Source organism: Pezoporus occidentalis, unplaced genomic scaffold (genome assembly GCF_034315485.1).
Source record: "Pezoporus occidentalis ecotype Australia unplaced genomic scaffold, CSIRO_AGI_Poc_V1 ctg364, whole genome shotgun sequence".
Lineage (NCBI taxonomy): Eukaryota > Metazoa > Chordata > Aves > Psittaciformes > Psittacidae > Pezoporus > Pezoporus occidentalis.
This window is the reverse complement of record NW_026915636.1, coordinates 96,403-121,228: the sequence shown is the minus strand read 5'-3', so window position 1 is coordinate 121,228 and position 24,826 is coordinate 96,403. Positions and strand designations below refer to the sequence as shown.

The 24,826-nt window shown below is 43.5% G+C and overlaps 1 protein-coding gene across 1 annotated transcript; it reads left to right on the top strand.

The window, feature by feature from the left end:
• Window positions 1-1,928: 1,928 nt before the first annotated feature.
• Window positions 1,929-22,655, top strand: RANGAP1 (Ran GTPase activating protein 1). The gene is made up of 16 exons (XM_062631030.1): window positions 1,929-2,056; window positions 3,539-3,674; window positions 4,871-4,998; window positions 6,096-6,155; window positions 6,795-6,974; window positions 8,257-8,391; window positions 9,545-9,703; window positions 9,877-9,990; window positions 11,730-11,829; window positions 12,206-12,290; window positions 12,690-12,834; window positions 13,315-13,428; window positions 13,680-13,782; window positions 15,501-15,589; window positions 17,223-17,344; window positions 21,755-22,655. The coding sequence occupies exons 2-16, from the start codon at window positions 3,563-3,565 to the stop codon at window positions 21,822-21,824; spliced, it is 1,716 nt and encodes a 571-aa protein (XP_062487014.1). The 5' UTR covers window positions 1,929-2,056; window positions 3,539-3,562; the 3' UTR covers window positions 21,825-22,655.
• The last annotated feature ends 2,171 nt before the right edge of the window (window positions 22,656-24,826 follow it).

Genomic DNA, 24,826 nt, shown 5'->3' with positions numbered 1-24,826 from the left:
AGGTGGTCTGTCATGCCATTCAACCTAATGCTGTCTCCCACATCACTCAGCATTGCCAATTACTGACAATCTTGTGTTGGGTCCATATAAGCATTTGATATCATTTCTTAAAACTACAGTTTGGAGAATTGTGAGAGAATAAAAATGCCTCTTGTAATGTCTTGGGACTAAATGGCAGAATAATTCCAGGCTATTACTGACCTCAATACCGATCTCACCAGGTATCTGTACTTGTCACATGAAATGTACCTGTATCAGTGCCTGTAGATTGGAACTCAGAGAAGGGATTGCCTCAAGAGTGATACAGAGGGTTGACCATTGTACAGGGGGGTAGTACAGGGGGGTTGTACAAGGGGGTTAGAGGAATTTGTTTAAACAAAAGGACTATCTGTTGTAAATGCCTGCTAAGCAGAACAGAGACCTCCGGTCCTGTTAATAAGCAGACACCTGAATCTACTGATAAAGGGGAGAAGCAGAGGATTTACGGCTGGGACACTGATCAAACTCTACTGATAAAGGGGAGAAGTAGAGGATTTACGGCTGGGACACTGACCAAATTCTAAGGCCACACATAAAGACTAAAAAGGTGAAAAGTGCAAGAAGAGGAAGACTCATTTACTTCATCTTGAAGACCCCTACCCAGAGAAGGAAGACTCATTTACTTCATCTTGAGACCCCTGCCCATGACCAGAGGGGGCACTGCGCAGGCGCAGAGGACCTTCTGGCTCATCATAATACTAAGCGGGGATAGGACATGAATATGTATAGGCGTATTGTGCAACCTTATGAATATATATAACTTTAGAGAATAAATGTAGAGGGAAACAACACTGAGGTACGCATGACTTTGAGGAATTATCCCCGTGCGTCTCAGCGCTGAATAAAAAGCATACCTACTTTACAACTTTTAACGAGTTGTGGAGTCAATCCGCGCATCAAGAGGACCTGTGCAATCACACTGCAGTAGGAAGGTTTATACACAGCTCACCTTGTCCCACCAGATGTACTTTTATCTCTACACTCAAGAAGAAAATGTCACACACAACATACACACTAAGCGGTCAAGCAAACCGGTGCTTTTTGCATCCTGAAGTAGGAATGACTGCGCACTGCTGGATGAAACGCTTTCCTTAGCGAAAAGGCTCGACAGTAACACCTAAGTATGAGATCTGCAGAGACAGTATCTAAATAAGGCTTCACAGGAAAAGGCACTCGTATCTCATCTGTGGGTATCTTGTAAGCCTACAGAGCAACTCAGCGCTCCTCTAGCCACATCCTCCCAGCCAATCCAGCAGCTGCCGGAGAGCGTGCCCCACGGCTGACGCCGCCGCGCAGGCCGCGTAGCCCCGCCCACACGTAGCCGGCCAGCCGGCTGCGGCACGCCGGCCGTCAGCACCCAGCGCGGGGCCGGGGGAGGGCTCCTCCAGCAGCTCCGCCACCCGCCCCTCACCCATCGTCCCCGGCGGCAGCGGCGGCGTGAGCGCTTGTGCCGGCGACACTCTACCGCCCTTCCCGGCTGGGCGGCAGCCGCATCGCTAGGTGAGGCGGCAGCCGCCTGCCGCCGCGGGGATGGGGGGCATCGGTGCCGCGGCCCGGGGCGGCGGGGCCCGTTAATGGAGGGTGTCGGGGTGGGGCAGCGTGGCTGGCACTCGGCAGCGTTCTCGGCGGAAATGGGGAACCCTCAGCCGTCACCGGGGCTCGCTGCGCTGGAGACCGGTCCAAGGCCGGCTGGAGGGTAACCTTGGGCTGTCACCTAGCGCTCCTGGGTGGCCCGGGAGCAGGGCAGGCCTCCGCCTAGGGTAGCGCAGCAGGTTGCCGCTGTGTGGTCTGATGGCGTGGATAAAGCGTTGTAATTAAAGCAGTTCCCGTTTTGGTTTATTTTTTTTAGATCACCGGGCAACATACAGTTTCATAGATTCTTTAAGTAACAAGAAAACCTCTCTCCAGGTGTTTCCAGGCTGTGGGTGTAGTTGCTAAATGTACTAACTCTTCAGTTTTTATTATGATCTCTTTAAAGCTTTTTCTCTGGAAGACGTAGCAGTTCAAGAGACTTCTGGTAGGTTGACAATTGGGTTTGGTTGGTGTGCTTGCAGTAAAACGTGCTTCAGGATGTGATGATGAATTTGTATGTTGAAATTGGGCAGTAGCCTGTGTGTAAGTTGAAGAAAGTAAAAGGGGATTTAAGAGAAAGAGAAGCGAAGGGTTTGAGTACACCTGTAGAGTATTGAAGAGCATCAAAGTAGAACAGAACTAATTTTTTAAACAGTAGAGTGATGAGGTATTTAAAAGTAAAGTTAATAATTGAGCTAGGTGAATAGTCTGAATTCTTTGGATCCTAGCTTTTGTTCCTGTTTGGTAAAGCCTTCATGGGTGACAGGATGTCCTCTTTATTCCTTCTTGGTGTTGGATTGGCAGATGTTGGAAATGTCCATCAGTCTGGTGTCTGTGTGGTAAGAGTGGAGTAAGTTGTGTGAGCATCTTTCTACTGGCAGCACTTACCTGATGTGACAGTCATCCTAGAAAAGTGATGTTGATAACCTTAGAGATCTTTTTCCCAGCTTCAAAAGCAAAACTGGAGTTAATGAAAGCTGGAGGGAAGTTGTGCTCTGTGAAGCTGAAGGCTTCACAACTAGGTATCAGGAGGAGAGCATGAATATGCAGCTTCTGTTTAGGGGGTGTTTTAAAATCAGCACTGTTGAGCTCAAAGAGCTGCAAGGGTGTGGGGCCATTTATAAGTCAGACAGAATGGACAGGAACCAGTTTTCTGTCGTAGGAATGAGCATCCCTTCTGATGCCTGAAATCTGTTTTATAAATGTGTTGCTTCTAAGCACTAGTGTGTAATCTTTTATCCCAGCAGAGGTGCTGGGATAAGAAACATGCTGTGTTTATCCTGCTGAATGAATGGAGGCTGGTTACTTTATGCAGTGATTGATATTCATCAAATAATGGTATGCAGATTCTACTAGGCAAGGCTAGCAAAACTTGCTTCAAGGCAAAATATTTGCTTATCCTTCATCATTGTAAGACCATTCTGCTTAATGTGTGATGATTCATGTATGGGATATCGGCAAAGAAAGAGAGCCCACAAACCTGGAAGAGTTTTGGATGCAACACATAATGCTTTCAGCAACACAGCAGTTCTAGAACTGTGCTGACAAGGGCAGTACTGGAAAGTCACTGGACAGTACAAACAGTTGTTTTTACTCTGGCTTGCTTTGGAGGACAGGGCAGATGTGCAGCAGGTGTAACTAAAGATTGGGATTTGGGGAGGGAGGAATAGTATAATGGCAAAAGTATTGCCCAGAGGAATGTCTTAATGTGGCCTTAACTCATAGTTTTAGCTACTGATTATTTATGAAGTATTACAACTCCATCACAAACCAAGTCCTGTCAGTACTGGAAGAATCAACACCATCTGACTGGCTTTGGAATATTAATCTAGCCTACCTAGCTGTAATAAGCAAGCTATGGGGAAAATGCTAATGATTATGGATTGTAGTTTGCTTTCTGATGTTGACAGTTTGTTTGAATTGACAGCTCAACACTTGGAAAAGCAGAAAAATGGCATCAGAAGACATCACTAAGCTTGTGGAGTCACTTGCCAAAACAAAAGTGGGTGGTGGACAGTTGAGCTTCAAAGGCCAGAGCCTTAAACTCAATACAGCTGAAGATGGTAAGAGAAAATACCCTTGTGTCTGGGAAGTGTCTCCCTGAAATTCTAAAGTCTTGTGGGAAACTGCCTGCTAATTCTGCAGGGACAAGTTGTTGTATTAGCTGTGATGCAGGGGTCATTCAGCTACAGCTGCTTCTGATAGAGATGCTTCCTTCCCTTGTGCCCTGGTAGTGCTACAGATGGTAGAACTGTGGTTTTACCTCCCTGGTGTATAATTCTTGTTTCCTTGGTGTTCTCTCCAAGTCCTTTTGGCAGTCACTGGGCATTAGAAGTCACTACTTTCAAAAACAATATGCAAGTGAATGACAGCTTACTTACTGACAAGTATATGCCTTAAAGACCTGCACAGAGGGAATGGCTGACAGTCTATTGCAATGGTCCAGTGTCTTCCCAAATTGTGATTAATTTGTTAGACTCCTGACACTTTTTTCCTGGATTCTGTCTTGCTGGTATATATTTCTCAATTAAAAATGTCTTCCAGTAGCTGCTAATGTAGCAAATGCCTGGAGAATATGTATATATTTAGATCAACATTTCTGCCACACCAAGAAACAGCATGTTCTTCAGAAAAGTTTTGTGTAGTGCATACTTCTACTGATTCCAGAGGTGATGCTTTTTTTTGTATGCTATTTTAGTAGTGCAAAGCCACTGAACTATGGGTAAAGGCTTTGGAACGTCAGAATAACTGACAAGAAAGGGTCTGTAGCCTGCTCCTGTGTCTTGCATAGGATTCCTGTGAAGGTAAATTGCTCCACCCTGACATGTTTGCTAAACAGGCATCTACTTTTACCAGTCAGTGGGAACTTCTTCCCCGTGATGTGGCACCAGTTCCCATCAGCTTTTATCTTAGTCCTTATATCCTTGTAGTCACATGCACTCTACCTCCTAAACCATCTACTGAACAGCAGAGGAATCTTTCTTAGGAAGTCAGGAAACTTACTCTTGCAAATAGGAGGATGACTGTCTGAGAATAAAACTAGAAATAAAGTATGAAAAGGCAGGATGAGGAATGGAGAATGTTCTCTTTAGTGACCTGATGCTTTAGGTCTGTTCCCATTGCTGTTTCAGGATTCTTTTAAATACTGTTCAGCTGTTTTCCATAAGGGTAGAGTTGAGTGAGTATTTCTGCATCAAAGTGTTACTGTGGTACCCAAGGTGATAGCTGAAAGGCCTACTAGACTATCTGCTTTTTGCAGCTGAAGGAGTTATCAAGCAAATTGAGGAGTTTGATGGCCTCGAGGCGTTGCGCCTGGAAGGCAACACAGTGGGTGTGGAGGCAGCAAAGGTCATTGCCAAAGCCTTGGAGAAGAAATCGGAGCTCAAGGTGAGATCCTCAAGTGGGGGCTAATTGAAGGGGAAGTAATGTAGAAATACTGAAGGCCTAGCTATGCTTTCCCTCCAGTAGCCTGTCTTGAGTAAGGCCCAGAACTTGCTTGGTGGTTCTTCCATTAGGAAGAACAACCAGATGAAAATATGGCAGAACACGGGGACTTCAGGATAATGGGAACGCTTTCTGCATTCCTAACTGTTCCTATTCGGTGGGCTTCCAATTTTAAAACTGGAAGGCTGTGCAAGGAAGAGCCTCACTGCAGAGGCAGGATCTGTGAACAAATGACTGACAACAAAACTGAAGTTCTAATGGAAAAGCTGGGTCATATAATCTTAGGAATGATCAGATTGTCTGAAACATAAGTCTTCAGGGAATGCCTGAATTGGGAAAATATAATGAAGTGCGCCATGAGGTTTTTGTGTTCAAGATACAGTTTCTCTGCTGTGTTCTAGCCTAATGCTAGGCGCTGGAACAATTTGTCCAAAAAAGCATTGAATGCTCCATCCCTGGCAGTGTTAAAAGCCAGGTAGGACTGAGTCTTAGAGTGTAGTGTCCCTGCCTATGGCAGGGAGGTTGGAACTAGGTGATCTTAAGGTCCTTTCCAACCCCTACTATTCTGATTCTATAATGCTGTGCTGCTAGAGGCACTGTCCTTTGCAGGAGAGGAGTAGGAAGCACTGATTCACATTAATCATCCAAGTGTGGCTTTTCAAGCAAATTCAGATTTTTGAGCTTCATACCTTAGCAAAATCTGCATTCTTAATGTATCCTTCAGTTTCCTGCTGCTTTTTTTTTTTCCTGTGGTAATCATCTCAGCAGAAAAGCATTCCAGCTTGAATTAAAAGCAAGAATTCTTATATAGTGTTAATTTATAATGTGCTTTTCAGTGGGTTTATGTCCTTACAGGTGAAGTAATTGTAACATTGGTTGTTGTAGCTCTTTAATACAAACAAATGACAAGCCCAAGGGAAGGCATATACAGTGTTAAGATGTCCCAGTGATGTAATGCAGCTTGTATGTGTAAACCTCTGTATAACTAGTGATTGTCCTAAATATTTTAATCGTTTCTACCTGTATGTTTATTATTTTAGAGGTGCCATTGGAGTGACATGTTCACAGGGAGACTAAGGTCTGAGATCCCTCCTGCTTTGGTAAGTAAAAACTAGATCTGAGACTGCTGCCTAATAACTTTTTTCACCTGTAATGCTTTTTGTGGGAGTATATTTTTTTCAGCAGAGCTGATCTTTATGCTGATAACACTGAGTGTCTCACTAGATGAATTATTCCTATTTTTTGCTCCCTCTGTATAAGGTGGAAAAGTGTTAATGAAAGGTCAAATGCAAGTCCATGCTGGTGAAGGAGCTTGTCACTTGGGAAAATATCCTTGTGATAGAACAGGAGTTAAGCTTTCTAAAGCATGTGGCCATTTCTTCCAAGAGCATTACGGAGCTCCCTGCCTCCTTGAGTCCTGTGAAACAAAAAATGATAAACTCAACAGAATGGAAACAGTATTTCTTCTAGCAGTGTAGAGGGGGAAAATCACTTTGAAAGATGTGTTTGACCTAAAGGAGTGGGAGAACTTCTTGGTAACTTCCTTATGATTATCTTCAGCTTAATTTGCACAACTTCTTCTCTGGCTTTAGCTGTAAAGTTTTATTTCCCTGTGCAGTTTTGCCGAAAGACGTCACAGTGGAAATTTTTTGCAGCATCCCTGTCATACCTAGCCACTGCAGTGATGCTATCACTAAGAGTCGATCCACTCCCACCCACTGCCATCTGTTTCCTTGCAGATTGCTTTGGGGGATGCACTCATTGCTGCTGGAGCCCAGCTGGTGGAGCTGGACCTGAGTGACAATGCCTTTGGGCCAGATGGAGTGCGTGGCTTTGAGGCACTGCTGAAAAGCCCTGCATGCTACACCTTACGGGAGCTCAAGCTCAACAACTGTGGCATGGGCATTGGTGGTGGCAAGGTAAGGATTCCCTACTTTTTGGGAATGAGGTTGGAGCCAGGACTTGGCTTCATACTGCCCTGCACAGAATCACAGAATGCTTGAGGTTGGAAGGGATCTTTGGTAATTGTCTAGTTCAACTCCCCTGCTCAGGGCAACTTGACCAGGTTGCTGAGGAATGTCTAGTCAGGTTTTGATTATCTCAAAGGATGGAGAATTTTGATAAGCTCTGTGGATAGTCTATCCCAGGGTTTAAAAAACCCCAAACCACTTTTTTGTGGGTTTTGAATGGAATTTTCTCTGCATCAGTTTGTGTACATTTGTCTGGCTTTCCCTTTAGGCCACCTTATCTTGTGAATAACATCCTGTTACTCTGCCATGTTCTTACACATGGATAAGATCTCCCCCAGAGCCTTCTCTTCTCCAGTTTTAATTCCATCTCTCAGCACTCTCCCAGTATGTAAAATTCTTCAATTTCTTAATCATCCTCAGGACCCTTTGCTGCACTCACCCAAGTATGTTCCTGTAGGAGCCTGATGCAAGGAGTACTTGGATGCATTTCAGAGGGCAGAGCAGAGACTTCCCTTGACCTGATGACAATATTCTTCCTTAAGGCCCAGTAGATTTTCTCCTCTGCAAGCGTATCTTGCTAGCCTGCAGTCAACTTCTTATCTACTAGGACCCTTAAGTTCTTCTCTGTCAAGTTGTTTTACCCCCAGCTTATGCTGGTTTATGGTGTTATTCCTCCCCATTTGCAGGACTTCCCATTTCCTTTTAAACTCAAGATTGTGGTTTGCCCCTTTCTTCAGTCTCCAGATCTCTTCCTTCTCTGTGCTTTCCTGGATAAATTTCTGAACTATGGAAAGCTCATCTATTTTTATCGACCATAGGAAAAAGTGGTTTGTGTTTTTTTTATCCTAAAAATTAGTTTCCCTGTCAAGGGGGCTAGTAGACTTGGATTTGAGAATACAGTGTTACCAACCCTAGCGCTGAAGGGATGCCTGTTGGAAGACCCAGAAAACTGGGACTGCTATCATTAAGATCTATATGTTTACCTGTTTAAGAATCAAATGTTCTTAGTGGGGTCACTGTCTTCTAGTTTTGCAAAGTTATTGCATCTTACTGAAGACTGTACTGTGAAAGTGTTGTAGTTAGACAGTTTTATTGTATACCCTATTATATGTAGATCAGGTACATATCAGTGGTGACAAAAGTGCTTCTTGAGAGCTGAGTCCTCAAAACACGTTTGGATTCCTTCAGAATGGGATGCTGAGGTAGTATAAACTGCTTGTTTTACCTTTAGATACTGGCAGGTGCTCTGAAGGAGTGTCACAGGAAATCAAGTACCCAGGGCAAGCCTCTTGCTTTGAAAATATTTGTGGCTGGCAGAAATCGTCTGGAGAATGATGGTGCCACTGCTCTGGCTGAAGCTTTTGGGGTAAGTACCAAACCAGAGCTTCTTAACAGCAAATAGGAGCAAGGTGTGCTTAAGGGCTAATGTTAAAGGTAATGTACACAAAGCTTGCTTCAGCTTTGACGCAGTGGCTGGTTGTTTCACTAAAGTAGCAATGTTGCTTGCTGAAACTGGAGTCTTCAACAAGTGCTGGTAGAATTGATGGCTGAATGTTTCTGTGACCCAAGTTTCCAAACACACAATTAGTGGCTGTGTAAAGCAGTTACTTGAGGGAGAAATAGGTATCTCCTGAGTAATTTAATAATAGCCCTATTCCTTCTCACTCTGTGCTAATGGAGTTTATCTGGGGTTAGGTGAACCAGCTGACCTCTTGAGTGCTTTTTTTGCCTAGTTGCTCAATCATCTGGCAGAATTAACCTAGTATTTTCACTAGCATCCTCCTTTAAGGGCTCTAAATGCTTCCTTAGCTTTTTCTAGGTGTCACTGGCCAATTTGCCTGTTATTGGGGGAAGAGAAGTCATTGTAGTTGTGGGCACCTGATTCCTTCTTTCCTCCATTGGTGCTAAAAGTGATTTCTGAATTGTAATGCATATTGTCAGATATATTAATGATATTGCAAGTTATAGGTTGGTTTTTTTTTTTTTGTAAAGAGCTGTCTGGATGTGACTGACTACCCAGTAATCATGGCAAAAAGAAGATTACCTAGATACATATGCATAAGTGATTTGTAAGGAATTCATTATTGTGTTTTGTGACGTGCTGTTTAGACCATGAACAGTGTTCATACTGATTTTTTTTTTTATGGGTTTGCTTCTGCAGTCAAGGTAAAATGTAGATCTTAATTAGAAAAATACTGTATCCAGTGGTGCTGCTTGGTCTGTTCAGTATTATTGAACAAAGGGTGAAGAGCTCCTGTCTTAAGGTATCTAGAGCAGGCGTGCCAGGAGGATGCCACTTGTGAATCTTAAAATCAAGGCTTTGTGTTAATATGACACTTGTTACGAGCTTGCAGTTTCACTTAAATTTGTGACACAATTGCTGGTAAATAATACTGTGTAGAAGAACTGAGTTCTGAGTTGGAAGAAAACAATTTTCAGCAAATCCTAAAGAGTGGAGCTCTACTCCTGAGTTGAAATATGTCTCCTGACAAGTTTTTTCATGCACAATCCTTTCCCAGATCATTGGGACCCTAGAAGAGGTCCATATGCCACAGAATGGAATTAACCATCCTGGCATCACAGCACTGGCCCAGGCCTTTGCCATCAACCCACTGCTTAAGGTTATAAACTTGAATGACAACACCTTCACAGAGAAAGGAGCTGTGGCCATGGCAGAGGTGAGTTGTCCTAAGCAGTGGCTTTGGGTTTGTTTCTCCAAATATGGCTAGCCTTAGCACCTCTGGGTGGTGGAGCCTGATGCTGTGCTGTGTTGGGAAAGATGACCTTCCAGGAGTGATAGGACATTTACTTACTTGCGTGTCTGTACTTTCAAATTTGTGCTGTCATGCAGACTCTGAAGCTACTTCGGCAGATTGAAGCGATCAACTTTGGAGACTGCCTGGTGCGTTCGAAGGGTGCTGTTGCTATTGCTGATGCTGTTAAAGAAGGGCTTCATAAATTAAAGGTATTATAGTCTTGCTGTTCAGCTTTGAATCTCTTCAGAAAATGCCTCTTTCTGTGTCTTACTGTCCATTTTCCTACCACTACTGATTATTTTAAAGTGAGATTTACTTCAGTGCAGGCTCTGTGCTTACAACTCAAAAGCCATAAGCTGTAGTGTAAATCAGTGGCATCATCTCATCCAGATAAGCCTATTCTACATGGAGTTGTACCAGTGACTCGGCTTGATGTTTTTAAAGCTCTTGATTCAACTCAAAGTTGCTGTTCAAGAAATCTAATAAGGAAGTATCTGCTTTTTTTAGAACCTCTCAGAAGGTCTTGAGTGAGGATTGAGATGTTACTCTTCATGAACAGCTTCAGCATTTCAAAGCTCACACAGTTAATCCTTTTTCTTTGTTAGGACATGTATCAAAGGTCCAAATTTTTTTAGCTTTTTTGGCAATACCAGAGCCTCCTACATCAGTATTTTCATTTGACAACATTCTAAACAAGCCTAAATCCATTCAGTAATGTAAGTAAGCCAGGATCTCTAGAAACACCTGCCATGGGTCACAACTGCACCAGGACAGATGCTGAACACACAATGCCTTATCTTGCAGGCTTAGTCAAAGACAAAATTTCAGCTCAGTGCTAATATTTACATATATGAATGTGGTACAGAAAGAAGTAGGTACTTTGTGTTACATCACTTGCGCAGGCTTCTCTTGGTTATACTGGAACTGGTCTGAATCTCCCAGGAAAACTTAACTAAGGATTCTACTGGGAGTATTGCGATGAACTGCTAGAAGTTAAATCATGTTTTCCAGAGGAGAAGTGGTTAAGGGAGGGCAGCATGAAGCAATCATAGCTGATTCATTCTGTTCAAGGACTGCTTCCTTTTGCTGTTAATATTAAATGCCCTCTCAGCGAAGGATCAAGTGCAGTGTGGAATGGTGGGGGATGGTGTCTAGCTGCTGGATAACTTTATTCTTATTAGTCTGTGCATACTGTTTCTCTTCTGGCTGTGTTTATCAGTAGTAGTACCACTTACAGTTTCTTTTGAAGTTTAACCTGTGTCCAAAAGCAAATGTGCATTCCACTTTGTATGGTATTTACCTTTCTTCAGTAAGACTTACTGATGTGCGAGTTTTGGAATGCTCTCATGGCCCTTGAATAAGTGAAGATTGCCAGTCAGCTAGTTGCTAAGGACTGAAATGTCTACCTTTTAGGTGATCAGTCAGAATAGTGTAGTCTCTGTGGCTATTTTAGTGGAGTAGTTACCTTCAGTAGTGCTACTTTTAACAATAGTCTGTATCAAAATGCCCCTTTTAGGTATATGAAGTAGGGGGTATGTCACGTATTATTTCCAATTAAAAATACTTTTTTTACTAAGATTGTGTTCAAATAAGTCTTTCCAGAGCTCTTGTGAGTGCATGAAGCTTATGGGGATGATAGATGTTAAGAATTCTGCAAACATCATAAAACAGTGGGTTGGAAGGGACCTTAAAGCTCATCTAGTTCCACCCCGCCCCCGCTTATGGGCAGGGACACCTTCCACTAGACCAGGTTACACAAAGCCCTATCCAGCCTGACTTTAAACAAGTCCAGGGATAGAGCAGCCACAGCTTCTCTGGGCAACCTGTTGCAGTCTCATCACCCTCATAGTACAAAGCTTCTTCCTAATAACTAAATATACCCCTTTCAGTTTAAAGCTATTACTGATTCTCTTATCAATTTTCTTATCAATGTTCTTCTGCTTCATAGGAACTGAATTTGTCCTTCTGTGAGATCAAACGAGATGCTGCTCTGACAGTTGCTGAGGCTGTTGAAGATAAGACAGAGTTGGAGAAATTGGATCTCAATGGTATGCAAGTTTGCTGGATCAAAGTATGTCTAGTCTGATCCTAATGAGACACTACTAGGAAGAATATTGACAGTATCACACAATCTAGCCTTACAATTGTCAGCATTTAAGAAATGGAAATCTGAGAGTTGCTGAACTTGGATGACTTTACAGGAAGTAAAAATTAGGGGCTTGGCTTGTCTCCAACTGTTGTGTAATGCTGCTGAAATGGGTTTAACATCTTTGATTCTCATAACAGAAGTCTGCCTTGCTGCCTGTAAGGTATTGTGTAGGATAATGGCTCAATTTCAGAAATGAGAGAGACAAGAATACACAGCAAGTCCTCAAGGACAAACTTATGTGCGTCTGTTAAGTCTACTCTCTTCTATCAACCTAGGTAACTGCCTGGGAGAAGAGGGATGTGAGCAACTCCATGAGATTCTTGAAGGCTTCAATATGGGAACTGTGCTGGGATCTTTGAGGTAGGCAAGATACCAGAGTTTAAATTGGAAATTTTATGTAAATTGCTATAAACACTTTCATTCACCTATCAGTTTTAAGACAAAAACTGTAACATTCCAGGTGGATGTTGGACTGAGCATGAAGTGTGGAGCACAATCAAGGGATTCCATAAGTAGGCTAAACCTTGTGTCTTGTTTTAGTTGATGGACTTGGTATTGACTGCATTTCTTGCTCTTTGCTTGCCATTGTCAACTGGGTGACTGAAGCCCGAGTCTTCTCAGTCTGTAGCTGGATATGTACCACCTGCAGTATATCTTGCAGGGGAGGCTGCTTTTTTTTTTGCTCTTGAAAAGATGCTTTGAGTTCCAGTGTACAGGAATTGCAAGTGTGTAATGTAACATGTAACTCTCAAACCTTAGTGATGATGAAGGGGAGGAGGAAGATGATGAAGAGGAGGAGGAGGAGGAAGATGAAGAGGAAGAGGAAGAAGAACAGCAACAGCTGAAGGAGAGAGGACAGGGAGAACAGGAGTCACTCACTCCTAAGAAGATAATTGATTCACAGGTAAGCTTGCTTCCAAATGCATTCCTGTTTCTTCAGCTGGAGGAAATTAAAGGAGGAAATGTGATCTGGAGTGAATCTGAACTTGGAGTGCTGGGAGGTGTTAGTGTTCCTGTGTGGACTGCCAATGTAGTAACAGGGAGATAACATAAAGGCAGTAGGTGAATTGGAAACATGCTTTGTTAAAGTGAACATGTGCACCCGTGCATGGAGGGAAAGGCTGGGTAGTGGTCATAACAAACATGGGTAGAAGAAGTCTTCCCATGTTCAGAAAACAGTGGGTACCTTGTATGTGCAATGCCATGCAGTTGGTCTAGCATATTTTGGCTCTTTCAACTCTGGGCTCATTCCAGCCTCGAATAATTTTCAAATAGAACAAATCCTGACCTGGTGTACCTGTGTCCTGACCTGTCCTATGTGCCTTTGCTGCTGAACTAATTTATTTACTTTGAAGAGTAAATTGATGGACTCTGCCTGTTCCAGGATCCAACTCCAGTGCCATCTCCTCCTGTGGATGTTGCCACATTCCTTGCTTTCCCATCACCAGAGAAGTTGCTGCGACTAGGACCAAAGTGCTCTGTGCTGATAGCTCAGCAGGTAGGCGATTTGCATGTTCTCCCCAGTGATCCCAAGGAAGCTAATGGAAGCACAGGATGCAGTTAATGCTTATAATGGCACCAGAGCTTCTACCTAGAGTAATTTTGTTGTGTTTTATGCCTTGTGATATGGCAAAGGCAAAACTGATGTCAATCAGCTGAAGGCTGTAATTCTTGTCACAGCCTTATTGGAGACCTGTTTTCTGTAGCTGGTGAGCAGTGTACTGAATGGTCTGGTTTTTTGTCTTTCAGACAGATACATCTGATGTAGAAAAAGTAGTTACAACTCTCCTAAGGATATCATCAGTTTTCAAAGATGAAGCCCCAGTGAAAACAGCAGTGCATGAAACAACAGGTGACTGGGCATTTCTTCATTTCATGGTGTGATCTGCTTCAGTGTCAAGGACACCAGTGTGATTAACAGGGCCCTGTGGGCCAGGCCATTGGGCTGTTTTGTCCCTGGCAGCAAGAAACCCAGATAACAAAGTACCAAGCTGTGCCATGCCATTGTGTGGAGTGAAAGTAGAGGTTAATTCTGAACTTAGCATATCTTGTGCTTCTAAAACTTGATCAGTGTCTGTTGTAGTTGCTGTTATTGTACCTGTGTTGCCCTTCATCTCCTTGATGCTAGGCTGTCAATAGACAGTCATTCTGTGTTCCAAAGGGAGTTACTTTTTCAAGGCTGCTTACTTGGAGTATTTTATACAGAGTAGCCTCACCAATGTAGTATCAAGAGACTGTGAAGAGAGGCCTCTTAAGTCTTTTTATCAGTCTGAAACATTTTTAGTTTCTTCAGGAAGCAGATACTTGCAACATGAAACAAGGCACAGAAGCTAATGTACAGACAAAGGACTGTATATTGTGGAGCAGTGATTTGGCTTAGGTCATTTCCCCGTATGCTAACAGTATCCCCTTTATGTTTTCACTTGGAAATGGGAATTTCCAAGTGCTCCTAGGCACCTGACCATTGACTTTCATCTTTTTCAAATCCCCTGGCAGTTCTCTCATACATGAGCTATGTGATGATACTGTGCAAAAGAACTGGATCAACTACTTTCAAGACTATTTAGTGATTTAATGCTAACAAATGTGCACTTCTCTAATTTGGAGTATATAGTCATTGTGAAACTGTTAGCTGTTGTCTGTCACAATGTGTTTTCTACAGTTGGCTATGGTTCCAATCAGCCAGAAATAGTCAGTTGGCATGTCATTAAGCCAGTGCTGGCCTTGGCTCATGCTCATTGAGTTGTCCCAAAAAATGGAGCACAGCATATTCCTGTTGTCTGAATTGTGCTTGTAAATGCATTTATTTCAATAGCTGTTCCTTACTACTCTTACCCCTTAGGGAAATGTAGAACCTGGGAATTACTTTCCTTCCAGGAAAGTAAGCATAAGCTGACCTTGAGGTCCCTGGTTAATGTCTGACACTGTTCTACAGCTGCTCTAATAGGTTCTGCCTGTTCCAAGAAACCAGAACAGTCATAGGTCAAAAGAAGTGCCTTGCCTACCTTGTAGACATGAGAGGCTAAAGCACTGGTTTGCCCATAGCTTGTGGCAGAATATTGGTCCTGAGGGAGCCCAGAGAACAGCTAAAGAAACTTTTCTCATTGTGTTCTCATTCCCTTTGGTTTCAAATGAAAGGTGAATTCTTGCTGGCCTTTAAAATGTCACACTTCTAATTTGATGCTCTATTTCATCTGATCATATTTATATGCCTGCACATAGCATGCATGTTCAAATGCATTGAGGAGAGCATGTTATGGTGCAGAAGACTGAGGTCGAATAGCATTTGAAGCTTGGCAGTGTGGGAATTTTGGGGGTTTTGTTGTGCTTTTTTTGGGGGGGTGTTTGGGTTGTTCTTCCTTTGTATTGGACCTTATACTTAAAAGGCTGGGTTTTACTTATCTCAGTGTTTCAAAGATTATACCTGCTCCCTGAGAGACAACTGTATGTTAATGGGTACTGCATCCCAAAACAGATGATGCTCCCTGAGATCCTGTATGATCAATCTCAATCTTAAAATCTGTTACAGCATCCCTTTTTCTATTGCTTAATATGCTTGTTTCATTTTAGATGCCTTGATGAAAAAAGCCTTCACTTCTGTCACATTTAATTCAGATGCATTTGTCACAAGCCTCTTGGTCCACATGGGATTACTTAAGGTGAGGAAGCAGCAAAGAGTTAAGTTATGATATGTTTAGGCTGTTGAAGACCAGGCTGGTTGGGTTTTGGGTAGTTACATTGCCGTGGAAGCAGCTGGGTACCTATGCATGCCTGATGCCCAGGGACAATGGAAGTCTGCAGGTCCAACAGAAATTGCAGATTGCAAGGTTACATTATGATGATGCTAACTCTTTGTACCTCTTCTGCTTAATGTCCTGTGCATCCTTAGTCTTCCCTTAGAGGAAGGAAGGGTCAGGTAAGGAAATAGTGCTGTTGTGGACTACAGTGTCTATAAAAAGCCATATCCAGGAGTTAATCTATTATGTTACTAATGTGACTTTAGGACATCTCTTAGTAGCATGACTCAAAAACATGTATCCCAACTACTCATGCTAGATCAGCAGCATTCAACTTCATGCTTTGGAGTATATTGCCAAATACTAGTGTTAAATGTGTAATTACAGGGAATAACTTTCTTGTGAGAAAAGATGGGCATCAGGAAAGTTGAATTAATGGAAATTAGAATACCTGCATCTTCACTTTCAGTGAGATGACTGGGGAGAGGTTCTGTCTGCAAACTTAAGCACTTCTGCCTATTTGTGCTGCAAGGGCTAGTGTTTCTCACTGCCTTCAGACCTAGAAGCTGAGAATGGATCAGTGCTGAAGCTTCCCGTTTCTCAGAGGGGTAAATAGAACCAGAGAGCTTTTTTTGCTCAGTGCCTGTCTTGGGGACTACCAACTCCCTCTTACAGAAAATAGCAAATATGTATAAGGCACAAAGCATAGACTTGTGCTCCTGAAGAGCTTTCAGGCCAGGAAGAGGCATTGATGAAGCCCTTGAGGGTTAGCCAACCGATTGCCTTCTAATATAGAAGACTCCTCATGGATTAAGCATATGTGGAGGGGAAGCATCTTCCATAATTTTGTCCCATATAGCTGGAAGCACTTGAGCAGTGGTTATTCTGGAATGAACTCATGATCATACATGTAGGAATACAGGTTTAGTTAGGCCTATAGAATGTCTGTAGATTGAAGGACTTTAGTTGAAATGGCAGTGGAGAAATAAATGCAAACAATGTAAGAGATGGGACATGTAGGTTAGCATCACATTAGGAGCAGGAGTAACTTGTCTATCATGTAAACAGTGGGATTAGCTTTATCTTGTATGTGACTGTGAGACCAGTTCTGGGAATACTGCATGGAGTTCTGGAGGAAGCCTGACAAAGAACAGTAGATGGTATAAAAAGGAGCTACAGAATAATACAAAAGAAATTATTTTAGTGAAGGCAGCTGAATTCTTTAAGTCTGGAATTGCTTAAGCGAACACTCGGGGCCTCAGAAGGTTTTTGTAGTTTCACTTGCAAGGTCACTACTTTCCTTTTGCAATTATGGCTGCTGCCCCTTGATAAGTAATATAATGTTCTTGATGCTGCTTTATTTCAGATGATGGTGCTAGGAGGCTGTGGAATTCTCTTTGTCTTGAGAAACACTGCACGATTTAGTGACAATCTTTTCTTTCCTGCAGAAAGAAAAGCACTTTCAACAAAATTTATTGCCTCTGTGAACTACAGTGGATTAGATAAAATAGTGATTTTTCTGATGTCTGACTTCATCTTCTTGTCCTTTTCTCAGAGTGAAGAGAAGGTCAAAGTTGCCCCAAGCCTCTATGGTATTCTTATGACCCTGAATCATATGGTCCAGCAAGATTATTTCCCGAAGTCTCTGGCCCCAGTTCTTTCTGCTTTTGTGACAAAGTGAGTATTGTACTTGCCATGCAATCTTCTCCACAGGAGCTCGTGAAACTGAGGGTTAATAGTTACATGCAAGATGTTCTGTTAAAGCCTAAGAAATACCTGTTCTGAAATTAAGGATTAATAGTATAATAGGCCTCTACTTTTATCTTGTTTACTGCAGTATGCTAGCTTTAGAGTAAAAAAAAAATCTTCTTGATCTTAAAGAAGAACTAATGGAAAGCTGGCTTTGCAACCAGCTGGCTCTGAAACAGAGACTACTAATGCTATTCACAGAACAGTTGGTTTTGAGCTAAAGGAAACCTGCTGGGTTTCTAGCCACTAATCTTGAGTGAACTATGAGTACACTGGATCTAACTGTGCCCTCCAAATCATCCTTCTGAGTTTGAGGGTCAGCAGAGCTCTGCCTGGGTCATCATGCTGTGTAACACTGAATGCCAGCAGATCAAAACATTGCAAAACACAAAGGCTGAATTTGTTCCTAAATTAAGCTTCCTGCTGTGATGCACCAAGGTTAGCAATTTTTGAGAGCTAAATTGGGAGCATGTGTGCTGAAGAAGCTGCTTCTACTGCCTGCCTCTAATGTTTTTTTGTAGTATAGGTGTAGAATAAATGTCCCACTAGCTCTAGAGTTTTTAATGTACTAATGCATATTAAGTGCAATAGCTGTGGAAGCTGTATCTGTTCTGGATTAAATTGGTGTGAACTTCAGCATTGATGAGACTTGGAAAAAACACACCAAATAGGCCTTTCCTCAAGAGAGGAAGGATTAAAAATTACTGTTCAGAAGTCAACAGGAGAAACAGTCTGAGATTGTTACCTAAGACAAAACAGCTGAAGCCCCAGATCCATTTGGAGCTTAGTAGTGCTTTGATGTGAACCTTGTGCCATGTAGGGTGAGAGGAGCTTTTTAACTGGTTAAAGGATGAGCCTTAAGCCTTCTTGATTTTCATGGTATGGGTAGCATGCAGATGCTTAGAATCTCTTGCTGATAAAAGGCAGAGGCATTGAATACTTGTGATCCGCACGAACTGTGGGTGATTAAGGATGCAGTTAAATATTGGTAGTCTTTTCTTAGTTCTGCTGGGATTGGAAGCAGGCCAGTTGTGATAAGGTGTTGATGTGACTGAAGCTGTTAAAGCTGATGTGTAATGGTGGTATGTGTTCAGCAACCAGCTGTGCTAAGGTCAGTTTTGGAAAATAAAGCCACGTAACTAGCTTGTTTAGTGGTGTGAATCCTAACCTAGAGGCCCTTCTGGTAGAACAGTTTTGCTCTCTATCTCTTTAGCTTCATTAGGCTAGGAATTAGGCAATTACAGGCCAAGGATCATATGCTTTACCAGCTGAACAACTCTACCTCCAACTCTGTAGGTTTAAGCAGGAAGTATCAGAACTTGCCCTGTGAAGTTGTCCAGATGGATCGCAGTTATTTCTGCTGTTTCCTACACTGCTGCCTGTGCACTTGCGTGTTGATCAAGTAAATATGTGCAGTATAAGGATCCAATACCAGCCCTAAAATAAAAAGGTGAAGAAAATGACTGACTTCATAAGGCGTTAGTTTATGTGGAGACCCAGACTGATCATGACAAGTTCCACTTATCACACCTCAGCCCTCCAAACAGGATTTAAATCACTTGAAGCTGAGAATACAGAAAGGGGACTTTGGTTCAGTGTGTTTAACCATTCTAATTGCTTGTGTTGGGTTCTAGTTCCCAGAGTAACCTTATAACTCAACTTTACATGTCCTTCTAAATAAATTTGCTTACAAAAGAGACTTGTCTCCCTTTCCCTGTGTATATGTAGGCCTCTCTCAGGCTTCAGTAAATGTTTATCTCTAGATTGTACTGTACATACAAAATAAGAGTAGGAGTCTGGCCTCATTTTTTGTTGAGTTGATTCCATTGAATGTAGAAGCAGTATTTCACTAGAAGGAAGCACAAGAAGGGAAAAGTGAGATTGTTCAAAGCTTCTGTAAAAGCTCTGTGAGTCAAGAGCCTCTCACAGTAGAAAGCAGATCTGTCTGCCTGCCTTTGGTATGCAAGGGTGCTAGTACCAAGTCTGCAGTGTCCCTGGTGTTATGAAATTCTTGAAGCTGAAGCATTCTGATTTGCAAACCCTTCTGCTGCATGGTCTGGTAATATCGTAACTTTCTGTAGGTCCTGTGCAGCATAGTGAAGTCAGTGCTGCATATAAGCAGTATACTTGTGTTTTATAAATACATGTATTTCTTAAAATCCTTTCCTTAAGGGAACAAGGAGAGTGGCTGTTGTGTTCTTTACAGTTGTCTGGAGAGAACAACAGCAGTTCAAGAAACATAAAGTCCAGTTAAAACAGCATGTTGTAATTTTACCCCAGCTAGCAACTAAGCACCATACAGCTGCTTGATAGTGGGATGGGAGAGAGAATCAGAAGAGTAAAAGTGAGAAAATGTAGGCTGAGATAAAGGCAGTTTAATAAGTAATGGAGAAGTTGTGTATGCAAGCAAAGCAAAATAAGGAATTCATTCACTTGTTCCCATCACTGGGCAGGTGTTCAGCCATCTTCAGGAAAACAGGGCTCAGTCACACATTGCTCTGATGACTGCTGTAACTCTGAATGCCCCCCCCAGCCCCTTTCCTCTTCCCCCAGCTTTATATGGTGAGCATGACACTGCATTATGGTATGGAATATCCCTTTGGGCAGTTGGGATGAGCTGTCCCAGCTGTATTCCCTCCCAAAGCCTTGTGCACTCCCAGCCCACTCCCTGGTGGGGTGCGGAGCAGTAAAAAACCTTGACTCTGCCTGCCTAGAACTAAGGAAAATGTCCCTGTATTCTCAACACTGGTTTCAGCACAAATGCAAAATGTAGCTTTTTACAAGCTACTGTGGAGAAAATGAACTACCCCCAGCCAAAACCAGCACACAGCTTCTCAATTAACCTACACCCCTTGTCTTTCCTTGGAATTCAGTCATAGTAAAACCACATCCTAATCTTAAATTGCTCCACTGTCAATCCCATGCTTCATTTATAGCAAACAGGGATGGTTTTTTTTTTTTTAATATATACTTCCTAGGTTTTTCTTTCAGGATTGTGGTTCCTTTGGGCTTCTAGAGCTGTAAACTTTTTGTAGCTGCCTAGACTGGAGCTCTGCTGCCTTGTGCTGTAAAGGGCTTAGTGCTGGAGGAGTAATTCTCCTTTCTTTTGTGACAATTTTTGGTAATGTGGGTTATGTTTTCCATCCAAAAAGAAGAATTACGGCTATGGATTGTGAGCAGCATCCATCTTAACTCTGCTGCTGTCAAGCCTTATTTCCTATTTTTTTGGACACAAGAGGGTGCTGTGAATCCACATGTGCTTTTATATAATCTTTTAGGTGGAAACACTGAAAGGGTGTGGATGTCTGCCTGCCCAGTGGAGGAGGTGGTAGGGGTTTTGGGGGCTGTTCTGCTGCTCTTTGCAGTGGGATTGGATCCCATCACTGGCCTCTTTCAACAGTCTGTAGCATGGAGTGTCAGCAGTTGAACTTCACAGCAAGTGAGGAAGCTTTTGGTGTTAGAAGAGGGATTAGGAGTGAAGGTTGAGGGAGCTTGGCTGTGATCAGCAGCAGCAGTTTAGATTCCCTGTTTCCAAAAATGGGGAGCTGCCCAGACAGAATCAACCTGTCCATTGCAAACAGGGCTGCATCTTCCGAAGATGATGACTCAAATACCTTGCCCAGCCACTTTGAAGATAAACTATGAGTTGTAATTGTGTCTGTTCAGTGTGGGGCATTGAATGGCTCTTGAAATAAAAGGGGTTAATTCTCCTTGCCAATGCTTTTATTGCAGCAGACATGGAGCCCTATCCTAACCAAGCACTGCAGCTATTGCTTCTTGTTTTTACCTAGATATTTCAATCTTTATTTCAGCTCACCCTTCTTTCTCAGATTGAATAGGCCTCACTACTAGTACTTATTAAAGGTTATTTTGCTATGGTGGGAGAGATAAAATTGGGTCATAAATAGCAGATAACTTGATGAGTAAAGTTTTGAGTAGGAACAGGCTTGTGTTCTGGGGCCTGAACAGTGGATCTAGATGAAAAACCTATTGCCAGAAGTGCTTCCACCCTCACCTGCTGTGTTCTACCAAAAATGTGACACTAGCATGCAGAAGCCAACAGTCTGTTGCTGGTTTGTCTACCTGTGGAAATAAATGATCTGATTCTTGGTTGTTGTCTTCATGACTTGGATGCAGCAACAGGAGAGTGTTTTCCGCAGCAAGCTCTGAGCGGGAAGCACTGATCTGTGCAGCAGTGAGGGAATTGTTTCAGAAGAGAGAACCAAAGGGAAAAGATGTAGGCTTTTGGATGTGCAAGCCCAGTGCATTTGAAATACTCAAATACAAAGCAGTTCTTAAATTTAGTATTTTAAATCTGTGTCTCTCCTCTTTCCACAGACCAAACCGTGCTCTTGACTCCTGCTCGTTTGCTCGCCACATGCTCTTACAAACCCTCCACCAGCTGTAGGAGAAAAGAGACATGCTGCTGTGCCCTTCCCTCCTCGTAGGACTGTCATCAGCAGAGAACGAAGAGCTGCATGGTGGGAGAGGATCCCAGAGCCCATACAGACACACTGTCCATGCCTCTTTCTTTTCCCTTTCTTTTTCTCCTCCTCCCACCCCCTGTAGCTCTGTCCTTCCTTCTGCTTTCATAAACATGGACAAATCATGCTGATTTTTTTTTTTTTTTTTTTTTCTTCCTACTCTTCATGAAGTGACTCCCTGGTCTGCAGGGCAGGTGCTTATGCTAGAGTATGTCAGTGCTGCTCTGAGCTCTGCATGAATTGAAAAGAGGAGTTCTCCACTTTGCTCGTGTTGGCAAGGGTCTGTCAAGACTAAGACAGGGCCCAGAAGTGCTCTCGTCAGGATCAACCCAGTTGTGCATTTTATTTTATTGGACTGTGAAAACTGTGTGGTAGCATTCAGCACGGTGCAGGAGGGAGGCGATTATGTTCCTGCTTCTTCAGGCCAGGGGAGTGCTTGACTCCCTTCTGCTGCTGCCAGGTCAGAGGGGTAAGCTGTGCTCCCCTTTGCTACTTCTTTCAAGCCCATTTGTTGACGGCAGTGTGTGACTGGTTTGTATTTTAATATACTGCTCCCCTGCTGCTGTGGCTTGGAGTATCTGTGTGGTGTGGCTAACCCTGGTGGCCATTGCTTAGGGAGCAAGTGTATTTTTATTGTAAATTTTTTTTGCTATTGCCTGTGTTCTTCCTTCTTCCTGCCCTTTCCCTGTTCCTTTCCCTTCTCTTCCTAATTAGATAGGCTTGGCTTGGAAATTAATACAAAAATCCTTGTGGAATACGTGTTCCCTTTCTCCTGCCTTTGACAAAACAGTGGGACTGTGTGTTCTGTATGTGTGTTTGAAAACGGAGCACATGCAAGAGTATGAAGAATTAGGGCTGTGCTGATCATTCTTGGGTTGGGCTGTTCTTCTTGGAATGGAGTAGCAGCAGATGCCCCTCAGTCTGCGTGGAGGGTTGTCCATGGGTCTGCGCGTGTCTTGTGGCATCTACCTGTACAATTCCTGAGCACCCAGGCTCATCCTGCTCCCTCTTCATTCAAGCCTCTGAGAATCAACTCAGCTCTCGCTTCAGGTAGCAAAGAGTTAGAATCCTAGAATGGTTTCGGTTGGAAAGGACCTTAAGATCATCCAGTTCCACCCCCCTGCCATGGGCAGGGACACCTCACACTAAACCATGTCACCCAAGGCTCTGTCCAACCTGGCCTTGAACCTTGCCAGGGATGGAACATTCACAATTTCCTTGGGCAGCCTATTCCAGTGCCTCACCACATGCTGTCCTGGGTTCAGCAGTAGCAGTCATTTTTCTCCTTCTTGGTAGCTGGTGCAGTGCAGTGTTTTGACTTTTGGCCTGGGAACAGAGCTGATAACACTGATGTTTTGCTCCGGCCAAGGACTTTGCAAGCCTCGTGCCCTGCCAGGGAGGAAGGGAAGCCGGGAGGAAGCAGAGGCAGGACACCTGACCCAAGCTAGCCAAAGAGGTATTCCATACCACAGCACGTCATGCCCAGGAGGTAACTGGGAGTTACCTGGAAGGGCTGGAAGACCGTGGGGTTGGAGGAGGTATCGGTTGGTGCCTGGTGAGGCCGGAGGGGGCAAGTTATTGGTCAGCAGGTGGTGAGATGTTGTATTCTCTTCCCTTGTTGTTTCCCTTGTCATTATTATTGGTGGTAGCAGTAGTGATTTGTGTTACACCTTAGTTACTGGACTTAGTTCTTATCTCAACTCGTGGGAGTTGCATTCTTTCCAGTTCTCCTCTCCATCCCTCCAGGAGTAGGGGGAGGGCAAGAAGGGGGGAGTGAGTGAACAAGCTGTCTGGCTGGGTATAAACCGCGACACATGCATAGTGAAGAATTTCTTCCTTCTAGCTAACCTGAACTTCCTTGGCTTCATTTTAAGCCCATCACCCCTTGTCCTCTTGCTACAGTCCCTCTTGTTCCTTCCCTCTCTTGTTTTCATTTGGAGAAGACTATTCACCTCCCTTAACTGGCCTTGCAGTCAATGTGCAGTATAAATGGGGCCAGTGCCAGGAAAGGAGGCAAGGAAATGGAGTTAGGTGCCCCTTCCTTGTGAGAGATACGTTCTGCAGCTGCCCTAAATGCAGGAAAAGCTGATGTCAACTCTAGGGTATGCATGGATAATAACAAGGGCTTGGGGTACTGCACTGAAATACAGTATGTGGTATGTGCAAGACCTGCTTGCAAGCACTACTTAAACTCTTCCAGGTTGTGAGCCTGTTCAGGGCAACCACTGATGTAACGGGGATGGCTGTGGGAGGGTTTTTGTGTCTGTGATCCCATCGGGCTCAGGAAAGCAGTGTCTAGTCTGAGGTGTAAGAGGTGCTGCTCTTCATGTGAGAGCAGTGTCCCTTGTTAAAACAGGGCTGCCGTAAGAGCAAAATGCATCTTCTTGCCATTTCTGTGACAGAAGCTGGGAACTCCTCTGTGTCCAAATGGGTGAAAACCAACTGAAGTGAAGGTACCTGTGCCTACAGAAGGAGCTTCAGTCACTGCAGGCCGAGCCCTGCCTCTTTCACCTCATTCCTGGCTCGTTCCTTCACCTGCCTGATGCACAAGCAAATCTGTAAAGTTTTGCCATCAGCTTCAGGGCAAACCTGGGACATAAAAGAATCTGTGTTTTCTGTAAGTCTTGAACACAGCTTTTCTTGAGGCTCCTTGGTGTCTTGCTGCTCTTCATGTCCCTCTGCCCCAGAGGAGGGTCATGGAGAAAAGGAACATGATGCAGAGACCAAGCCAAAGTGTTACACTGTACAGGAGGTCATCTGCAGTGGGTCTGGTGGAGCACAGTGTGTGCATACACAGAGCCTGCTAAAGAAGATCAGAGGGGTGCTGCTGCTCCCAGACAGACCTGTGGGCCAGGTTGTGGGGCGAATGTGTGCGGGAAGCTTTGAGTAGCCATAGTAGCAGAACAAGTTTGAGATGCTGATCCCG

Excerpts from the sequence above, each read along its gene's own strand:
- RANGAP1 (XM_062631030.1), top strand. The coding sequence starts at position 3,563 with ATGGCATCAGAAGACATCACTAAGCTTGTGGAGTCACTTGCCAAAACA. Across the intron at positions 6,975-8,256 it reads TGGGCATTGGTGGTGGCAAG|ATACTGGCAGGTGCTCTGAA; the intron begins GTAAGGATTCCC and ends TTTTACCTTTAG. Across the intron at positions 9,704-9,876 it reads GAGCTGTGGCCATGGCAGAG|ACTCTGAAGCTACTTCGGCA; the intron begins GTGAGTTGTCCT and ends GCTGTCATGCAG.